We start from the raw sequence: 20,846 nt of genomic DNA, 5'->3' as shown, positions 1-20,846 counted from the left end.
AAAGATCGTATGATAAGAAAACATACGAGTACTTACCTTCTCCCATACAACAAAATCAACTATACATTCTTTTATATTCACACTTTCCAACTCACTATACTTCATAGTTTCGTTCTTTGTTTATTTTACTACAATAGAACAAGAATATTCCAGATAAACACCCGGTGTTTTAAAAAGAATGTCTATAAACAGTTATATTTATTTTGAGAAATGATACACACAAACCAATTTCACATAGAATTACTCGCAGAAGTATGAAGTTTATGATAAGTGTTGTATGTGCCCTCCTTTTGAGGCTCGGACGACATCTAGACGGTAGCCAAATTCATCCCAGACTGTTCGCAAGATGTCTTCTCGGACTGTAGCTACTGCATCAGTTATCCTGGTTTCTAGCTCCTCAATATCAAGTGCTAAGAGAGGAACTATCTTTAACGTTATTCCTCCCTTAGCACTTGATATTGAGCAGCTAAAAACCAGGGTAACTGATGCAGTAGCTACAGTCCGAGAAAACAGACATCTTGCAAACAGTCTGGGATGAATTTGGCTACCGTCCAGATGTCGCCCGAGCTTGACACTTGATACTTCTGTGAGTACTTTTATGTAAAATTGGTTTGCGTGCACCATTTCTCAACATAAGTATAACTGTTCAAGATTGGGTCATTCTTTTTGAAACACCCGGTATATTGAGGCTGTAACCTTACAAGTTAACCTGAGGGATACACCTACAGGTGTCTCACAAACATAGCATGTGATAGAATACATGGAAAATGTAGTCCTTGGTATGCATAAACAGATATCAGAGTAAATATAGCAATACAGCACATAGTCAACACTTTTTTTTACCCTGACTGATACAGAGAGTTATGTTATAGAAAAGTATTATGTAACTTGAGGCAATATCCCAAGGTACTCCATAATTTTCATTTCATTTCAAAAAAACCTCAAGTTGTTTATGTGAAATATCCAGAGATGTGATACACAGCATCTACATGACGTATTTCAAGACTATATAAATCTAGTATACAGTATATTAATGTTGCTCATAGGACAGAAAAGAAGGAATAATATCCCGTTATTGAATTATTTTCAACGACACTACAGTATAATTTTTGAATATCAGTTATTCAAACTAGTACTCACAAGTGGAACGCTTTAGGATTTTTTAATAATCAATATTCAAAAAATCTGGAGTTGCGCACTCACACAACTTTCCTTGCCGTTGAAAATTGATCACCTGACGCTAGTGTTCACGCGCATCTCAAGTCTACTATCCTAAGATCTGAGCCAACTGGTGACAGGACAATAACGCTGGAGACACACGAGGTGTGCTATCTCTTCGAATAGTGAATAATTTAATAGAATCAACAGTTGCCACAAGTTGGCAATTGGAATAATAACATTTTCTTGAATTTCGAGCTTATTTTGAATTTCAGGTGAAAATGTTACTGAACATTAATTGTAGAGTTTTTATGCTCAATCTTTTCCACTTGAAATTTTTTGTTTAAATAGTATCTGAAGCTTGATAATTGATCACTGATAATTGATTATAGTCTGCCTGATAATTGGGAAACTAAAATCATACTTCGCATAGATGGGGTGGAGCTCCTGAAATTTTTACAGATATGGGACTTGTGGCAGTTGATAGAGCTTATCAATAACTATTCTAGGTATAGATTTGATCAAAATCGTTGGAGCCGTTTTCGAGAAAATCGCGAAAAACCCTGTTTTTGACAACATTTCCGCCATTTCAGCCGCTATCATGAATTGCATTTGATCGAAATTGTTCGAGTCGGATCCTTATATTGTAAGGACCTTAAGTTCCAAATTTCAAGTCATTCCGTTGATTGGGAGATGAGATATCGTGTACACAGACGCACATACACTCATCACACACACATACAGACCAATACCCAAAAACCACTTTTTCGGACTCAGGGGACCTTGAAACGTATAGAAATGTAGAAATTGGGGTACCTTAATTTTTTTTCGGAAAGCAATACTTTCCTTACCTATGGTAATAAGGCAAGGAAAGTAAAAAATTAGTCTGTAGTATCGTTGAGAATAGTACAAAAACAGATTATTACTTGCAGTTCGTCATGGATAGTGAAATGGATGAGGAATAATATTATTGATAATAATAATAATAATAATAATAATAATATTATATCAGTGCTCATAGTATATAATCTACATCAAATTGTCTATTTCAAAATTTTATTCTCATTTCTATGTAGTCTACACTATAATCATAGAGTGTGATATAGTTTCGGCATGTATATCAGAGCCCCAAATTATCTATAATTCACTTAACAGTTTGGAGGCGAATTCAAATGTCCCCCGGCTATCACGACATAACCGGTCAGGTTTGATTGATTGCTTCAGTTAAGCTTTCGTTAAGCTTTCCTGTCTGAGCTTTCAGAATTACGTCACTGATAACGTCAAGTAAACTGACCGATATCAGTAACTGATGAGTAATGGCATAGAGTAGAGATACTGTTTAGAGAGAGACCTAGTTCATTAGTCTCTGGTAATAGCAGTTAAATCGCTTATCTTGTTGAGGGAATTAAGGTAGAAACTAAATTCACCTTTCTGTGTGGGTTTCTTTCTTGTTGACCGAGCGAAGTGAGGTCTAAGATTCAAGTCGACGGTTTGGCATTTCTCTTAATGTTTAAATGTTCGATTGTTCAAATTTTAAATAATGTTTAAATGTTTATATGTTTATATGTTGCGCATTTACGGCGAAACGCGGTAATAGATTTCCATGAAATTTGACAGGTATGTTCCTTTTTTAATTGCGCGTCGACGTATATACAAGGTTTTTGAAAATTTTGCATTTCAAGGATAATATAAAGGAAAAAGGAGCCTCCTTCATACGCCAATATTAAAGTAAAAATCAGACTATAGAATTATTCATCATAAATCAGCTGACAAGTGATTACACAGATGTGTGGAGAAGCCAGTCTATTACTGTTTTTCTGTAAGGTCTATAGTTTCAATCAGGTACTTGCGGATGAGAATACTGCGTGAGGTCTACTGTTCACAGAACTGCTAGTTTAGTTTGAGGGCCACGCTATGGGCCTGCTCTGAGTCGGTTTTCTATAGTGAGATCCACGTTGTAATGGCAGTGTTTGATTAGCAATGGTATTGCTATCCTTGTCTATCATTAAACAAAGCGGATAGACCTATCTCTTTCTCGGTTCGCTCTGTTGTTGGATCGTCTTTTAACAATGTAGAATTAATAATTGATTGACAAAATATTCCATCTGAATTATGAAAATTCATTATTAAATTATTTAAAAAATATCGGGGATAAGCTTCGCTCTGGAGTACAATAGCATAAAAAAAATTTTACAAAAGAAAAAATTATAATAATATAGATCATACAGAAATTTTCTATCTAATCACAGTGAATTGCGATTGATTCCCAGAGGAATGCAAAAATTTTCCTCACAAAGGCCCGGTTGCACAAGTCCGGTTAAATTTTAATCCTGAATAATTCCACGTGAACCAAATCAGAGAAGACCATTTCAAAAAGATCGGTCTACTGGAATTAATCAGGATTGAAAATAACCCGGCTTTTTTGCAACCGGGCACTAAGTACCTAATTGAATGATTACAAAAGTACAACATAGTGAATCATAATTTTGACATGAACTCGCTCACTCACTTCCATCATCAACAGACGATGAAATAATTATTAACAGCTGTTTTTCCAAGGATGAATAATAATTATCCTTTTAATGTCCTTCAGCGAGTTTTCCCTTGGATGAGACCTAGTGCAATCAAATTTTTATATTAAAAACCTACTATGTTCTGAATTTCGTGAGAAAAATTTGAGGTGGGACCTCAAAAGTTGAGGTGGGACCTTAAAAGTTGAGGTGGGACCTCAAAAGTTGAGGTGGGACCTCAATTCACCTTGCTATGTGGGTTTCTTTCTTGTTTAGTTAGTGGGTCAAGCTATACTATGAGTTGGTTTTCTAAAGGTGCGTACAGATTTACGCGCCGCGAACATGAGCAATTCACTTTTAATCAGCTGATTCCAAGCTTTTTATATCTGTATGATACCGTTTCTGTAAAAATACAGATATAGTCAGCTGATTAAAAGTGAATTTTCATGTGCGTACAGATATACGTGCCGCGAAAATGAGCAATTCACTTTTAATCAGCTGATGCCAAGCTTTTTATATCTGTATCTTATACCGTTTCTGTAGAAATACAAATATAGTCAGCTGATTAAAAATGAATTGCCCATGTTCGCGGCGCATATATCTGTACGCATCTCTAGATTAAAATGTGCTCAGATTATCTTATAACAAGTTTTGTGTTTATAAGTTGATTTCAAAATTTTCCCAGATTGAATTTCAGGTTGGGTTATCTTGATTATCTTAGCTTATCTTGTCAAGTTGTGGTTATAAGTTGATCCCAGCTTTTCCAAGATTGAATTTCAGTTTGGATAAACTAAAACTTTTCCTGTAGTGAGGTCCACGTTATAATGGCAGTGGAAAAAAGATAGGAGAAAAACGTTGCTGATCCTCTGTCTTGTCAATGCCTCCTATAGACGGTAGCTGATAGAGGTTTATTGATGTAATATTAACTGTTCATTCTCGTTTGAAATAATAGATTATATTTTATTAAGCACGAATTTATATTTTTCAATGAATTCATAATTGAGATGAAATATTTTGTTAACTAATTGAAGAGCTCCATTTCAAAACCTGCTAAGTTAATTTTTTCCGATTTCTGTTTTTCAGGTTATATCTCATCAAAACAAATGACTCTATTATTTGCTAGTGTGTTTCTTGCCAAAACCTGCTTCTTAAAGCTGTCAACTAGTCGTTTTTTCCAATCCATGCCATGTTTCTGCGCATGTGCAGTCTTATTTCTACAAAAAATGGTTAGATAAATTGAATAAAAACTTTGAAAAATATACATATTATTCTTCTATTGATGAATTAATTTCCAGCGAGAATTCAGTGGCACAGAGCATACAGCGAGTTCAGTGATTCAGCAAGAGTTTTTCACAATTTGCCAACAAATTAGTTTTTTACTTTGGTTTTGGAATGGAGCTCTTCAATTATCAATTCTACATTGTTGAAAGACGATCTGAGTAGCAGGGCAAAGCGAGAAAGAGATAGCGCTATCCGCTTTGTTGAATGATAGACAAGGATAGCAATACCATTGTTTATCAATCACTGCCATTATAACGTGGACCTCACTATAGCAGGATACTAGTTGATTTAGAAGGAGAAGAGCTCGATCAAAGATTTTCAAATTGCTGTGACAACTCATATAAATAATATGCCCAATAAGTAATATCATAGAGAAACAATAGCGTAAGTAGATATCCCATGGTATAGGGCGTTTATGTCGCAGCTTTTACTGTTATCTCAAGCCGATTACTGTCGATTATTGTCGATTTTTACTGTTTTGACCGGGTAAGAGTGTATGAACGGCACAATATGAGAGACTACCAGCGTCATAAAACTTCACAGGAAAGAACTACGTGGACTACAGGCTTGAGATAACAGTAAAAGTTGCGACATGAACGCCCTATACCATGGGATATCTACTCAAGCTATTGTTTCTCTATGGTAATATTCTTATAAACTTATTGTTATAACGTAATTTTCTTTTGTTTCAGATCATCCGTTCTTGAGAGAATACCAGAAGAGAAAGGAGAAGAAAGAGGGAAGGTGATCAGTGGTTGGAGAGATGAGGAAGAAGTAGGAAAAGAAGAAGAAGAAGAAGAAGGAGAAGAAGAATTGCAGATAAGTAGCAGAGAAAATAGTGAGAAGTATATCAATTAAGGAAGGAAGATCAGGAAAATAAAAATAATAAGAAGTAGAAAAATAAAAGAATTAGGTAAGTAATAGAACAACTTGAAGAAGTGAAGAAGATAAAATAGAATATAGAACGAGAACTGAGGATTACAGCACGAAAAAAGTGGGAAACTGAAGCAGAAGTAGAAGAGAAAGAACGTGAAGACAAGGGAGAAGAAGTAGAAAAGAAAACCCTACAGAACTCAGAGCAGAAGAGAGAACGAGAAATAGTAGAGGAACAAAATCTTGAAGAAGAGGAGAGAAGAAGAACGAGAAGAAGACGCATAGAAGTGGAAGAGGGTGAGGAAGAAGAATAATATCGCGAAAGAGGAACGATATCTTGAAGAAGAGGAAGAAGAAGAACGTGAGGAAGTAGGAGACTGAGGAGTGCAAGAACGTGAAGAAGTAGTAGTAGTAGAAGAAGAAAAAGAAGAAGAAGAAGAAGAAGAAGAAGAAGAAGAAGTAGGAGAAGAAGACCGCAAAGAAGAATATTGTAGAGGAACAAGACAGTATAACAAGACCGCGAAGAAGTAGTGAAAGAAGAAGAAGAAAACAGCGAAGTAGTTGAAGAAGAAGTGGAAGAAGAAGTAGGAGACAGTCAAGAAGTTGAAGAAGAAGAGGAACATCAACCAGCCTCTCTCTCGCTCACCCGATCTCCGTCTCTCTCACCGGCGAGACTCAATTCTTGAGCCAAGCTTCAGACAGTTTGAGCGTTCAGTATTCAGCTGAAGCTGCCAGTGAACAGTTCTCTCCAACCTGTGTCAGTACCTCCAGTACCTCATAACGTCCAGTACCTCCGCGTCTAAGTAACCGGTATCTCCAATACGAATTGCGTCGATCGCAAAACAAGTTTCAAAATGGCAACTTGCAAATCGGTGCTCTCTCTCCTGGTGCTCTTTGTTGCCGCTGTATCTGCTGCTTCAGAGGTGAGTGAAAGAGAAATTATGATAAATATTAGTGTAGAAAAGTGGTGAAAATTGGTAGATGAGGGAATAGTTGAAAAATGTGCAATAGAATGAAAAGGTAGTTAGATAGGAATAAATAAGAAATTGATTGATTGAGTACTTTATTTATGTAGATTACAATATATACTGGCTTATACACTTATATACAATAGCTTACAATACAGCAAAATTATAGATGGATTTACATAATATAGACTTAGAAAATAATTATTGAACTGTATATGATATGAAAAAGCAATTTGTAATATAATAACTATAGATAATAATCATATTGTTATGCATCTACATAAATTGGCGGAGCTTTGGACATATCAATGTCCATTCTTCGGAAAGAATATTAAAAATATCCTCCCCACTAACTCTCTATCAAAAAGAAATGGTAGGTAAGGAGATAGTTTTGTAAAGTGGAATAATATTGAAGTGAAAAATATTTGCAGAATGATAATAATTATTATTATTAAACGAAAATCCAAATTAAATGCTGTAATTCACCCCGAAGACTTCTGCTACTGCAAATATTGACAACAGGGTAAACATCTAGATGGAAATTTAATGAGCGCTATTCAAAAATTATTTGTCGGCCCGGGAATTTGCAGAATAGTTTAAAAAGTAGGAATCAGAGGATATATAGTGAGGTCCACGTTATAATGGCAGTGAAAAAGATAGCCTAACAACGTTGCCGATTCTCTGTCTTGTCAATGTCTTCCATAGACGCTAGCTGATACAGGTTTATTGAGGTAATATTAACGGTTCATTCTCGTTTAAAATAATCGATGATATTTTATTAAGCAAGGAATTATATTTTTCAATAATTTCTTAATGAATTCTCATAATCAAGATGGAATATTTTGTTAATCAATTATTAATTCTACATTGTTAAAAGACGATCTGGCAACAGAGCAAAGCGAGAAAGAGATAGCGCTATACGCTTTGTTGAATGATGGACAAGGATAGCAATACCATTGCTCATCAAATACTGCCATTATAACGTGGACCTTACTGTTGGTGTGAAAGATAGCATAGGGAGAAATCATAGAGGAAAGATAGAAAAAGAAGATATCCCACGGTATAGGGCATTTATTTTCCAAATTTTACTGTTAACTCAAGCTGATACTCCTTGTACTTATTTTTCGTGGATTTCGATCTGCGGTCTCAAAAGTAAAAATCGCCTTGATGATTGCCAACCTTCGAAACGGAGACGGCACCTAAAGAAGAAGATAGAGGATAATATGATTGCATAAAAGCAATCAGTGATTGAGAGAAAATCGTGTAATAAGTTGGTAAACAGTATAAGGAAATAAACTGCCGGAGATATAAGTCAGATATATACGGAAATATAAGTCGGATAAAATGGAATACAATAAAATTGATAGATATTATGGTTAGCAGCCTGAAAAAATGTTTTATTTTGGAAGGTTTTGTAAAACATCATAGAGTTTGGAGATAAGGAAGGTTTAGTGAAATGGGACGATAAAGGTTATGTTCCACAAAAATCTGATTATTCCAATCATTTTTCAACAATCTTTTTATTTTTCTCGAAGTGATATAGAGGTAATTACATACCACCTAACCACTGTGTTTAAGCATTGTTTTTAGGTGAAAGACAATGATTGGGATTGATTGATTGATTGATTGAGTACTTTATTTATGTAGATTACATATATACTGGCTTAACACTTTATACAATAGCTTACAATACAGCAAAATTATAGATGAATTTACATAATATAGAATAAGAAAATATTATTGAACTGTATATGATATGAAAAAGCAATTTGTAATCTAATAACTATAGATAATAATCATATTGTTATGCATCTACATAAATTGGCGGAGCTTTGGAATAGATGAATTTACATAATATAGACTAAGAAATAATTATGAACTGTATATGATATGAAAAAGCAATTTGTAATATAATAACTATAGATAATATCATATTGTTATGCATCTACATAAATTGGCGGAGCTTTGGACATATCAATGTCCATTCTTCGGAAAGAATATTAAAAATATCCTCCCACTAACTCTCTACCAATGGGAGAGAAACAGCAGAATTAAACCAAGGGAATTTCTCTCTCCCGAATTTGGATAGTTGATGAGCCAGTCTGAATGAGCTTATGGATCCAATTCCTCATAAATTTCACAAAAATTTACAGTCCAAAAATATGAACACTGAAAGTTTTGAGTCTAAGTGTTTTAAGCTACAAAAATCTCCATCACCATTAAGACATTCGGCAGTTTGATATTGAATTTCTTCCATTTTTATGTCAATTCACTATCTTATTCCTAATCCACATGAATAAATAGTATATTTATGTGAATAGAGCTTGAAATTCCTGTAAGAGATCAATCACCTCTCCAAATATCACCCAGACCGATACATAAACCGAAGAAAAAAAGGCACTTTATAATCACAATTCAATTTCAATTCCATTTATAGCCAATTTGAATATTCAAAACATATCACAAAATCTTCATAATATGACATATCGTTAAAAATATAAATAAATAAGCATAATTACTCATACATATACTTGAATAAAATTAAAAATGAAATATAAATCTAGGCATCACCAGCAAAAAGAAAATCTTTGCCCGCTGGTGAAAGTTGCAAACAGTAAAAGAAAAACATAATATTTCGAAATGATGCAGAAAGTTAAAGTTAATTTTAACTAATAATTACAAAATTTTATAACAGCAGAATCATGAAAAATCAAATAAATATTGTGCAGAGAAAAGACTATAATGAAAATAAAATAATCTGAATTAAATTGCTGTATTTAAGGTGAAGAAATATAATTAAAACAGTTTTGGCAGTTTGATTTAAATTCTTTATTCTATATCTATTTGCACTATTTATTCCTTATACTCATGAATGAATTGTATATCAATTGATAAAAACAATTTAAAAGCTTGTAGTACCCTTAATCATTAAAAACTTTTGAATATTTAAACGACTATATAAAGATTTAAATATTTTGAGTCGTTCAATATATTTCAAAGCTTTTAAATAAGGTTACTACAAGTTTTTATATTGTTTTTATTAATTTGTACAAAAGTAGCCCATATAAAGTGAAGTGATTTTATTGTATATTATTAATCCTCTATTGATTCAAACAATAAGTACATCATAAAAATGATAGGGAGAGAAAAAATAAGATAACCTTGTGCTATTCCTCTCCCAAATTTAGATAAGGTTACACATAGTCCGAAATAGGTTGAGTCTTGTAGTTGTTCACTTCACTAAATTTTCAGTCCTTAATTATTTTTACAAAGTAGATTTTCAAATTTAGATGCTTCAAAACTAAGCATAAAAGAAGTGAAGCTTGAAATTCTCGTGAGAGATCAATGACCTCCTCAAGTGGCACCTAAATCCTGAACAAAACCATTTACAAACAGAAGAAAAAATTGAGAGACTGGAATAGAGAATTGGTGATTGTGTAGGAGTGACAGAGTAAAGGAATGTGATTATGTAATGAACACTGTTATGTAATCTAATACGGTACGGTACTTAAACCGAGGTTTGCTTTTCGTGTCCAAGTACGAGATTCTGGGATCTGGGGATATCCCTACAAATTGCGCTAGATACCACCAGAGATCCCACGATACTGTCTTGGCATTTGGGGTTGTGTTATTAACTGAATCAACTCCCAAAGGCTAGTTAACCAAATATGGGGCATTAATGATCGATTCGTAATAATCTCTCTCTCTCAATCTCTCTCTCTCTCTCTCTCTTTATTGTAACATACATAAATAAAGAAATCTAATCGAATCTAATCCAATCTCTCTAAATTATAAATAATAAATAAAGAAAGAAATCTGAATCTAAATCTCTCTATCTCTCCCACACTCTATCTCTTTCATTCTCTCTCTCACTGCCTCTCCATCTATCTATCACTCTCAATACTGTTGAACACGATCTGGCAAAGTTGCAGAGTTAGGAAAGGACAGCGCTGTACATGCGTGAACATTCCTAAACTGTTTGTTATTGTATTTTATATAAAAGTCCATAAAAAAGGGTACTATGGATTTTTTTTTTCAAGTAATAGTAGCCCTAATGTAATTCGTTATTAGAAATTTGTTCTGTTTTCTGTTGAATAACAACAAATATACGATAAAATACAACTAATAATACGATAAAAGTGTTCTATGAGGTGAACGATTTTAGTACCACCTGTTGCCGTTAGAGAGAGCGCTGTAGCGTAAATTATCCGTAACAACTAACATAGATATACTAAGTTACTAGAGAAATGTAAAAACATTGAGAATATAGTATAAAAAATAGTATGGGTGGAGCAGTGCGGAAAATAATAGGAGTATAGATATTTTCAAAAACAGTGTAACATCAAAACATAGATATAACAGACATGTTTGTAGTGTTTAGAACAGTGGAAATATAGTTATAAAACACAGTAAATCTGGTTAAACAATAAAAATAGATATAACAGATATGATCGCAGTGTTTAGAACAGTGGAAACATAGTTATAACAAACGGTAAATCTGGTGAAACAATAAAAATAGATATAACAGATAGGATCCTAGTGTGTGGAACAATGGAAGTATAGATATAAAACACGGAAAATCTGGTTAATGCACGGTCAAGGTCGGTTGAAGAAAGCAACAGGCGATTTTTGAGGGCATCTGAGATTTAAAAGCGAAACTTGATCCCCATTTCTATTCTAATCCTATTAGGATGGAATCTCAGCAGCTACATGACATGAATGTGTTTCTCCTTGTATGTTTAAATTATTGTAACTTTAGAGAGACATTTGTGTCAAAACGTTTAGTTTTTTTGACAAGCTTGAATTCTTCTAATATTCTTCAATATTCTTCATTCCTAATATACAGGTAAAAATTGTACATTAATTAGTTCTTTATTGATTCATACAATAAATACATTATCAAAATGATAGGGAGTGAAAAATAAGGTAACCTTGTGCTATTCCTCCCTAAATTTGGATAAGGTTACGCATAGTCCGAAATAGGTTGTCTTGTTCTTGTTCACTTTACAAATTTTCAGTCTCTAATTTATTCTCACAATGTATATCTTTAACTAGCAGGTAACCCGTGCTTTGCAAGGGTCTTTCTTAAAACTTGACGTAATGAAATCTAGAAGAATTCAAAATAGGCCTATGTACAGTGAGTCAGTCATTCTATCAGGGCTCGAATAATTTTGAAATTTTAATTAAATAAAAATGGAAGAATATAATTCCTTTAGGCTATGTAAATAACAACACCTTCATTGAAAGACTTATTAACTGCATGCGTTTTCATATTGCCGATACAGCATGGTTGAAACTGTAGATGTTTATTTAGCATTTGTCTCAAAAATTGTTCTAGCTGAAAAATTAATAATCCATGCCACGTGTAGGCCTAAACATTGCATCAAGAAAACGAAGTTTCAAAACTATGTTTTTCAGGTAGAAAGCAATATAGAAACAGATGTTCTTTTTTTATTTTGACCATATGATTTGGTGATTTTTTAATGCAATCGAATGTACCATTAATGAATTTTAAACTTTAATTCTGAAAAATCTAGAAGGAAAATTAAAATTTGGGCTTCCAGGTGCACGATATTGGTATTTTTAGAATCTATGTGCAAAATTTTGAGATTTAAAACATTCCCGTTTTTCCGGTATGCAATCCACAAGTTGACATGTTTTGATGCGAACAAACACAACCCTACTCTCTCTTATTATATTGATGAAGTTTAGAATTTTTCAGTCCCCAACTATTTTCACATAGTAGAATTCATTATGTAATATATGTTATTAAAGGTTTAAAAGTCCCATCAATATTCGGTATTATTCTCAAGTCTTTCAATCATTTTAAATGATTGTTTTGATATCACCAATTAAATATAAATATATTAAAAATATAACTGTCAATAATTATATATATTATTGTTATATAATAACAGCTGTGCTCATAAATTTAAGTTTGTTTTTTAGTCCTACAAATTATTTCTTTAAAATGTAATATCTACTATTTTAGTGATAATTATGTGAAATAATTATCCTACGTTTGGTTAAGACACCTGAATTTGAAAATCTACATTGTGAGAATAATTAAGGACGGAATTTTTTTTCCTTTTTTCCTCTGTTTGTAAATGGTTTCGTTCAGGATTAGGGTGCCACTTGAAGAGGTCATTGATCTCTCACAATAATTTCAAGCTTTTACTTATTTTCTGTTGGTTTGAAGCATCTAAATTTAAAATCTACACTATGAAATAATTAAGGATTGGAAATTATGTGGAGTGAACAACTACAAGACTTAACCTATCTCGGACTATGTGTAACCTTATCTAAATTTGGGAGAGGATTAGCACAAGGTTACCTTACTTTTTTCTCTCCCTATCATTTTGATGATGTACTTATTCTATAAATCAATAAATCAATAAATGATCAACATTTCTACCCTCATGCACCACAGTTCCAAGGACACTTATCAAATTTAATGAACCTCAGAAGGTTTCAAAGCTCTATCACAATTTGGTATCATTTTTACGTACAACAATTTTGAATAATATTGTTCTCAAATAATCAAAATATCTACCTTCAGGCCAAGTTTTAAGGACACTACTTATCAAATAATATCTAATGAACTATCGAACTCATAGACTGAATATAATCAATTATGATCAAAACACATGATAATGTGAAGAAGCAGATGAAGAAAAAGAAGAAGAAGAGAAGAAGAAGAAGAAGAAGAAGAAGAAGAAGAAGAAGAAGAAGGTGAAGAGAAAGTTGAAAATATGACAACAAATCTAAAATTAGATTAGGATCATTATCATTCAATGCCTTCTCAAACTGTAAGGTTTGTAAGGTAATTTTCAGGTTGTAAGGTTTACTGTAGGTTTTAGGATTTCCTCAGAATATGATGTCAACAATTTTATTTTGGAATTATTCTAAAGATTGTTGTTTCTAAATAATATTGATTTTTAATAATACTGTGAAATTTATGGACGTGTACGTAACACCAACTGACTGTCAATACTAAAGAATTCACAATAATCCAGTGAGGTTAATAAAATAAAACATACCTATAATATCGTGAGGTTAATCGACCTATACATAACAAACTGCATACATATTAGATGTGATTACACCATATTACTACAAGGATATTGATAAGAGTGGATAAGAAAGAAATAATGCTAAATTGCCTAGAGCTCTTTCTCTCACTCTCTCTTTCTTCTCTTTGTTGTTAGCTGTCAGAACATTTCCTTAAATTATCATAATGGGATCCACATTTGTTACATAAGTGACCTTCACTCTCTTACTCTCTCTTTCTCCCAAAATATCTTCTCCCTCTTTCTCTCTGAGAATATTCTCTCTCTCTTTCCAAAGTAAATCTCTCTTCACTGTGTATTTGTATTTCTTCTGTCTCTTTTACTGTGAATCTCTTCTCTCTCTCCCTCTCCTCTCTTTTTGGTAGAGAGTTAGTGGGGGGGATATTTTTAATATTCTTCCCAAAGAATGGACATTGATATGTCCAAAGCTCCGCCAATTTATGTAGATGCATAACATATGATTATTATCTATAGTTATTATATTACAAATTGCTTTTTCATATCATATACAGTTCAATAGTTATTTTCTTAGTCTATATTATGTAAATTCATCTATACTTTGCTGTATTGTAAGCTATTGTATATAAGTGTATAAGCCAGTATAATGTAATCTACATAAATAAAGTACTCAATCAATCAATCAATCAATCAATCAATCTCAGAATATTCTCTCACTTTTCACCTCTACAGTATTTTATCTCCTCTCTCTTTGACTGTAAATTTCTTCTCTCTCTCTCTCATTATCTTCTCCTTATTCTATCTCGATCCTCTCTTTCTAATTATTTCTTCATCTTGTAGAAGTTTCTCTACCTGATTTACAGTTCTATAGATATACAGAATAAGTTACAATGATAAATGATTGTATGTACACTCAGCAGTATGCCCAAAAAGCTATTTACAATAAAAGTTTCAAACAAATAATCAATCAGAAAAAAATTTCTGTTATTATTCTTTTTGATTGATACGATAAGTAGATCATCAAAAATGATAGGGGGGGGAGAAAAAAAAAAGGAAATAACCTTGTGCTATTCCTCTACCAATTTAGATAAGGTTACACATAGTCCGAAATAGGTTGAGTCTTGTAGTTGTTCACTTTACTAAATTTTCAGTCCTTAAGTATTTTCACAAAGTGGATTTTCAAATTTAGATGCTTCAAAACCAAACATAAAAGAAGTCAAGCTTGACTTCTTGAATTCTTATGAGAGATCAACCTCTACAAGTTAAAATATTTCACAAAATGTTTTTTTTTTTTAATTTGGATTCTCCAATACGAAACATAGAAGAAATATTTCACATTATTATTACTAAAATAGTGAATATTCACATATTAGAGAATAATTTTGCAGGACCAAAAAACAAACTTAATATTCTAAAAAATGATAGTTTTCAATACTTAAACATAAAAATATCATAAATATTATTTCAATACATAATTTGAAAATATCGGGGCACAGAGCTTCGCTCGTTATTTATTTATTATTTTGATAAACCGAACTCAATTCTTTAAAATTATTGGGGAAGTACTAACATATTATTTCTGTTTCTTTCCCGAATTTTGATTTATACACTATAAATAGTCCAGAAGTAGGTTATGTTCCATACTCTTGAATTCAGGTTCAATTTTCTGTTCAAACATTTGAAAACAAAAAAATTATTATTTAGATTATATACAAAACAAATTAATAACAAATAACACTCTCTAATCACTTGAATTGTCAAATAATGATCAACTTTGAAAATTATGATATACTCTAGTTGAGGAGGATTATCATGTCATGTCTACAAATCAGATTAATGTTGATTAAATTGTCCAGCTAGATAAAATTTCTCGCTGATTGATTATGATTACACAGCTAGAAATAATTTTGTCCCTCCCACACAGGCACACGCATCTTCTGTTATCGGGAGATGACGAAATTATCCTTCTAATGTCGTTCAGCGAGTTTTCCAAAGATTGAGACCTAGTGCAATCGAATCTTTCTATCATAAACCTGCTATGTTCCAAATTTCGAGAAAATATTTAGACCCGTTTTCGAGATCCGTAAAACATAAATAACCAGCTATGAAAATAGCCAGATATAGAAATAACCAAATATAAAAGAAACCAGTTATAAAAATAGCCAGATATATAAATACAGAAATTGTTCGCTTAACATAATAGGATACAAAGTTTTGAGGTTGAGTGACCTGACAACTTAATTCACAAAATTAATAAAAATGATAACTGAATCATACACAAGTTTGAGTCCAAGAAATGTATCTATTCCAATTTCCAATTCATCTAATCCAATGAATGAATACAACCATTCATTCAAGATCTTGTTTACACGAAAAGTCTACATAAATCTTCTGAATTTCAGTGCATGAAGCAATAGAGTAGAGATACTCCTAGAAAATTCCTAGAGAAAATACTAGATTATTTGTCTCTGATGAAGCTTAATACAGATAATTACCTTCGTGTAGCCTATTTTTATAATTATCAGTTTGACACAAATATGTGTAATTTCTATCAATAACCATGACACAATCAAATAGCTCTGATAATGCTCAAACTATCAAGGTTGTTCTACAATTCATGCAATTATTGTAATAAGCTTATTCTCAAACAAAATAAGTCCATCATTATCCATAATTAAGTACAGAAATAATATTATCCCATATACTATACAGTAAATATTCAACCTTGTGCTGAAATAATACAGGAAAATATGACAAGGAAAATTTCACTTTTATTTTCCACGTAGAAAATAAATAATAACCTATAGAGAGGTCCACGTTTTAATGACAATGGAGGAAGATAGGAGATCAAAGTTGCCGATACTCTGTCTTGTCAATGCTCGTCTATAGACGGTAGCTGAAACAGGTTTATTGATGTAATTTATTAACTGTTCATTCTCATTTAAAATAATGAATTATATTTTATGGAGCAAGAAATTATATTTTTCAATTATTTCATAAAGGATTTTCATAATTAGGATGAAATATTTTTTTACTTAATTAGACATTGTTGAAAGACAAGGTTTTGTTGAATGTTAGACAAGGATAGCAATACCCTTGCCAATCAAACACCGTTTCAAAAAATGAGGATAATATTTTAGGGGAATAACATAATGACGATTGGCGGCAACATATTTGAAACTACGATCAGACTATCGTATTGTGTATACAATGGTTTTCAGAGTACTTTTTCCTTTGTGTAGATTGTGAAATTCGATTTTTTTTCAAAAGTCGTCAAAACAGCTGTTCTATAGATGATATATCTCGACTATGTGTTCTTTTATAACTGCTCAACCTACCTAACCTACTTCATGCACGAGAAGGAGGTAACAAGTCCATTTCTCAAGGATGGGGTGACCCCATTAGTTTCCCAAGAAAAATACTAATGCCAATTGATAGAGCTGATGAATAACTAACTATACAGGGTATGAATTTGAAATAAATCGGTCAAGTCATTTTCGAGAAAATCTTGAAAAACATGGTTTTTTAGTAATTATTATCTGCCATTTTTCTCAAGAATTTACGGAGCTTCTTCAATTTTCTAGAAATGAGACTCAAGTCAGTTGATAGGGCTTATGGATAGCTATCCATGGTATAAGTTTGAAGAAAATTGTTAAAGCCGTTTTCGAGAAAACCATGAAAAACATGGTTTTTCAGTAATTATTATCTGCCATTTTTCTCAAGAATATTACGGAGCTTCATCAATTTTCCCAGAAATGAGACTCAAGCAGTCAGTTGATAGGGCTTATGGAAAAACTATCCATGGTATAAATTTGAAGAAAATTGTTAAAGCCGTTTTCGAGTAAACCATGTTTTTTTAGTAATTATTATCTGCTGCCATTTTTCTCAAGAATATTACGGAGCTTCATCAATTTTCCCAGAAATGAGACTCAAGTCAGTTGATAGGGCTTATGGATAGCTATTCATGGTATAAATTTGAAGGAAATTGTTAAAGCCGTTTTCGAGAAAACCGTGAAAACAGGTTTTTTTAGTAATTATCCGCCGATTTTCCCCGCCATCTTGATTGAATTTTATTGAATTTCTTATGTGTCGGATCCTCATGGTATAAGGACCCTAAGTTTAAAATGAGTCGGTTAATTAGGAATGGGTTATATCGTGTTCACAGACATACACACATACACACATACACACATACACACACACAACACACACCACCACACACACACACACCACCACACACACACACACACACACACACACACACACCACAAACACACACACACCACACCACAACACACACAAATCATGTTTTGGACTCAAGGGACCATGAAACTTATAGAACTTGTAACTTGAAATTGGGGTACCTTAATTTTTTATGGAAAGCAATACTTTCCTTACCTATGGTAGCGGGCAAGGAAAGTAAAAAGGGAGAGAAGGGCAAAATAGAGAGTAGAAAGTGATGAAACTAGATGAGTGTGAAGAACTGATAAGTCTCGGTCAATAAAAAGCGATAGGGAGTTCAGAACAACACTAACGGAAATTCAACATCTGAAATCAACTATCTAAATCCCACTAAGTCCAAACACAAACTTTAGGTCCGCAGAAGTTCCAAATCAATCACCACCTCCTCATCTTCCCCTTACTTCTCCTCCTCCTCCTCCTCCTCCTCCTTCCTCCTCCTCCTCCTCCTCCTCCTCCTTCAAAAAACATGGCAGTTGTTACCCTAATCCTCTTAGCTAATGCATTTTTCAATTCGAGAACCCATCGGCTTCATATCGGCACTCTGAATTTTATCTGAATGTTGGCATTTGTGACTTTTGATATAGTGAGGTCCACGTTATAATGGCAGAGTTTGATTAGCAATGGTATTGATATCCTTGTCTATCATTCAACAAAGCGGATATCACTATCTCTTTCTCGCTTTGCTCTGTTGCCACATCGTTATCTAAAAATGTAGAATTGATAATTTTTCAAGAAAATATTTCATCTTAACCATTATAATTCAGTATGAAATCATTGAAAAATATAATTACTTGGTTAATAATATAATTGATTATTTCAAACGAGAATAAACAGTTAATATTACATCAATAACCTGTAAATAGAAGGCATTGACAAAACAGAGGATCGGCAACGTTGATCTGCTATCTTTTTCCACTGCCATTATAACGTGGACCTCACTATAAAGATTTCAGCGATTTGTTCTTCAATAGATGATAGACTACAGGTTGAATAAGGAGACTATAATTGACCGAGCGAAGTGAGGTCTAAGAATCAAGTCCACGTTTTGGCATCTCTCTTAATGTTTAAATAATGTTTATGTTGTTGCCATTTACGGCGAAACGCGGTAATAGATTTCCATGAAATTTAACAGGTATGTTCCTTTTTTAATTGCGCGTCGACGTATATACAAGGTTTTTGGAAATTTTGCATTTCAAGGATAATATAAAAGGAAAAAGGAGCTTCCTTCATACGCCAATATTAGAGTAGAAATCAGACTATAGAATTATCCATCATAAATCAGCTGACAAGTGATTACACAGATGTGTGGAGAAGCCAGTCTATTACTGTATTTGTATAAGATCTATAGTTCCAATCAGGTACTTGTGGATGAGAATACTGCATGAGGTCTACTGTTCACAGAACTACTAGTATTGTCCAAACACGGACTAATTAAAAGTATCAATCTGTCTATGATTCTTACACGAAAGAACTGGCTTATACATCATGTACAGGATAGGAGTTCACAAATGACACATCATCATGTCTGAACTACTAGTATTGTCCAAACACAGACTAATTAAAAGTATCAATCTATCTATGATTAATACACGAAAAAAATGGCTTATACATCATGTACAGGATAGGAGTTCACAAATGACACATCATCATGTCTGAACTACTAGTATTGTCCAAACACAGACTAATTAAAAGTATCAATCTGTCTATGATTAATACACGAAAGAACTGGCTTATACATCATGTACAGGATAGGAGTTCACAAATGACACATCATCATGTCTGAACTACTAGTATTGTCCAAACACAGACTAATTAAAAGTATCAATCTATCTATGATTAATACACGAAAGAACTGGCTTATACATCATGTACAGGATAGGAGTTCACAAATGACACATCATCATGTCTGAACTACTAGTATTGTCCAAACACAGACTAATTAAAAGTATCAATCTATCTATGATTAATACACGAAAGAACTGGCTTATACATCATGTACAGGATAGGAGTTCACAAATGACACATCATCATGTCTGAACTACTAGTATTGTCCAAACACAGACTAATTAAAAGTATCAATCTATCTATGATTAATACACGAAAGAACTGGCTTATACATCATGTACAGGAAGAGTTCACAATGACACATCATCATGTCTGAACTACTAGTATTGTCCAAACACAGACTAATTAAAAGTATCAATCTCATCACTTCCCTGATATTTTATTTACCTGTTTGCGGCGATTCTTTACCTCGCTTCTTTGTTGTCACATTCCTGTTTTCCATTTCTTCAATCTCTCTGTAATCAGGGTTCGTGAGAACGTTTGTTTTGTATAGCAATCACATTATACTACTTTCTATTATACGGTTATAATAGAAATTATACTATAGAAGTTATTCTTTCTATTATATATAGGCCTACGGGTATCGCAGGTTATATACGAGCGTATACTCCGGTTCTCCTAGATGGCTCCAATACTTCTCGAAAAGTTCATTTATTTATTCATATGCAAATCCAATCCAGGTAAAAACAACAGGCATTGCCCGAAACGCTTCAAACTTAATTTGGAATACACAGTCTAAAGGTTATGTTATTTACTTAAACTTGAATGATAACTTAATTCGTACACATTTCTTCAAAGTTCTTCAAAATTATTTTAATTTTTTTTTTGTGTTATGGAATATATTTCAGCTTTTGATAGAAATACGATTTGTTTTGTTTTAGGATCTACCGGAGGCTGATTGTGAGGATCTCGTGGACTTCTGGGAGCTGAGTTGCAATACA

At 32.9% G+C, this 20,846-nt stretch overlaps 1 protein-coding gene across 1 annotated transcript in view; it reads left to right on the top strand.

The window, feature by feature from the left end:
* The window catches only part of LOC111046325 (superoxide dismutase [Cu-Zn], chloroplastic), a 120,079-nt gene that overhangs the window by 37,863 nt on the left and 61,370 nt on the right, over positions 1–20,846 (top strand). The window contains exon 2 of the mRNA XM_039436638.1: positions 5,642–6,745. Coding sequence (XP_039292572.1) covers positions 6,677–6,745 — 69 coding nt within the window. The 5' untranslated portion in view covers positions 5,642–6,676. The remainder of the gene's footprint in view (positions 1–5,641; positions 6,746–20,846) is intronic.

Source organism: Nilaparvata lugens, chromosome 10 (genome assembly GCF_014356525.2).
Source record: "Nilaparvata lugens isolate BPH chromosome 10, ASM1435652v1, whole genome shotgun sequence".
In the NCBI taxonomy this organism is placed as follows: Eukaryota; Metazoa; Arthropoda; class Insecta; order Hemiptera; family Delphacidae; genus Nilaparvata; species Nilaparvata lugens.
This window is presented reverse-complemented; position numbering and strand designations above follow the sequence as displayed.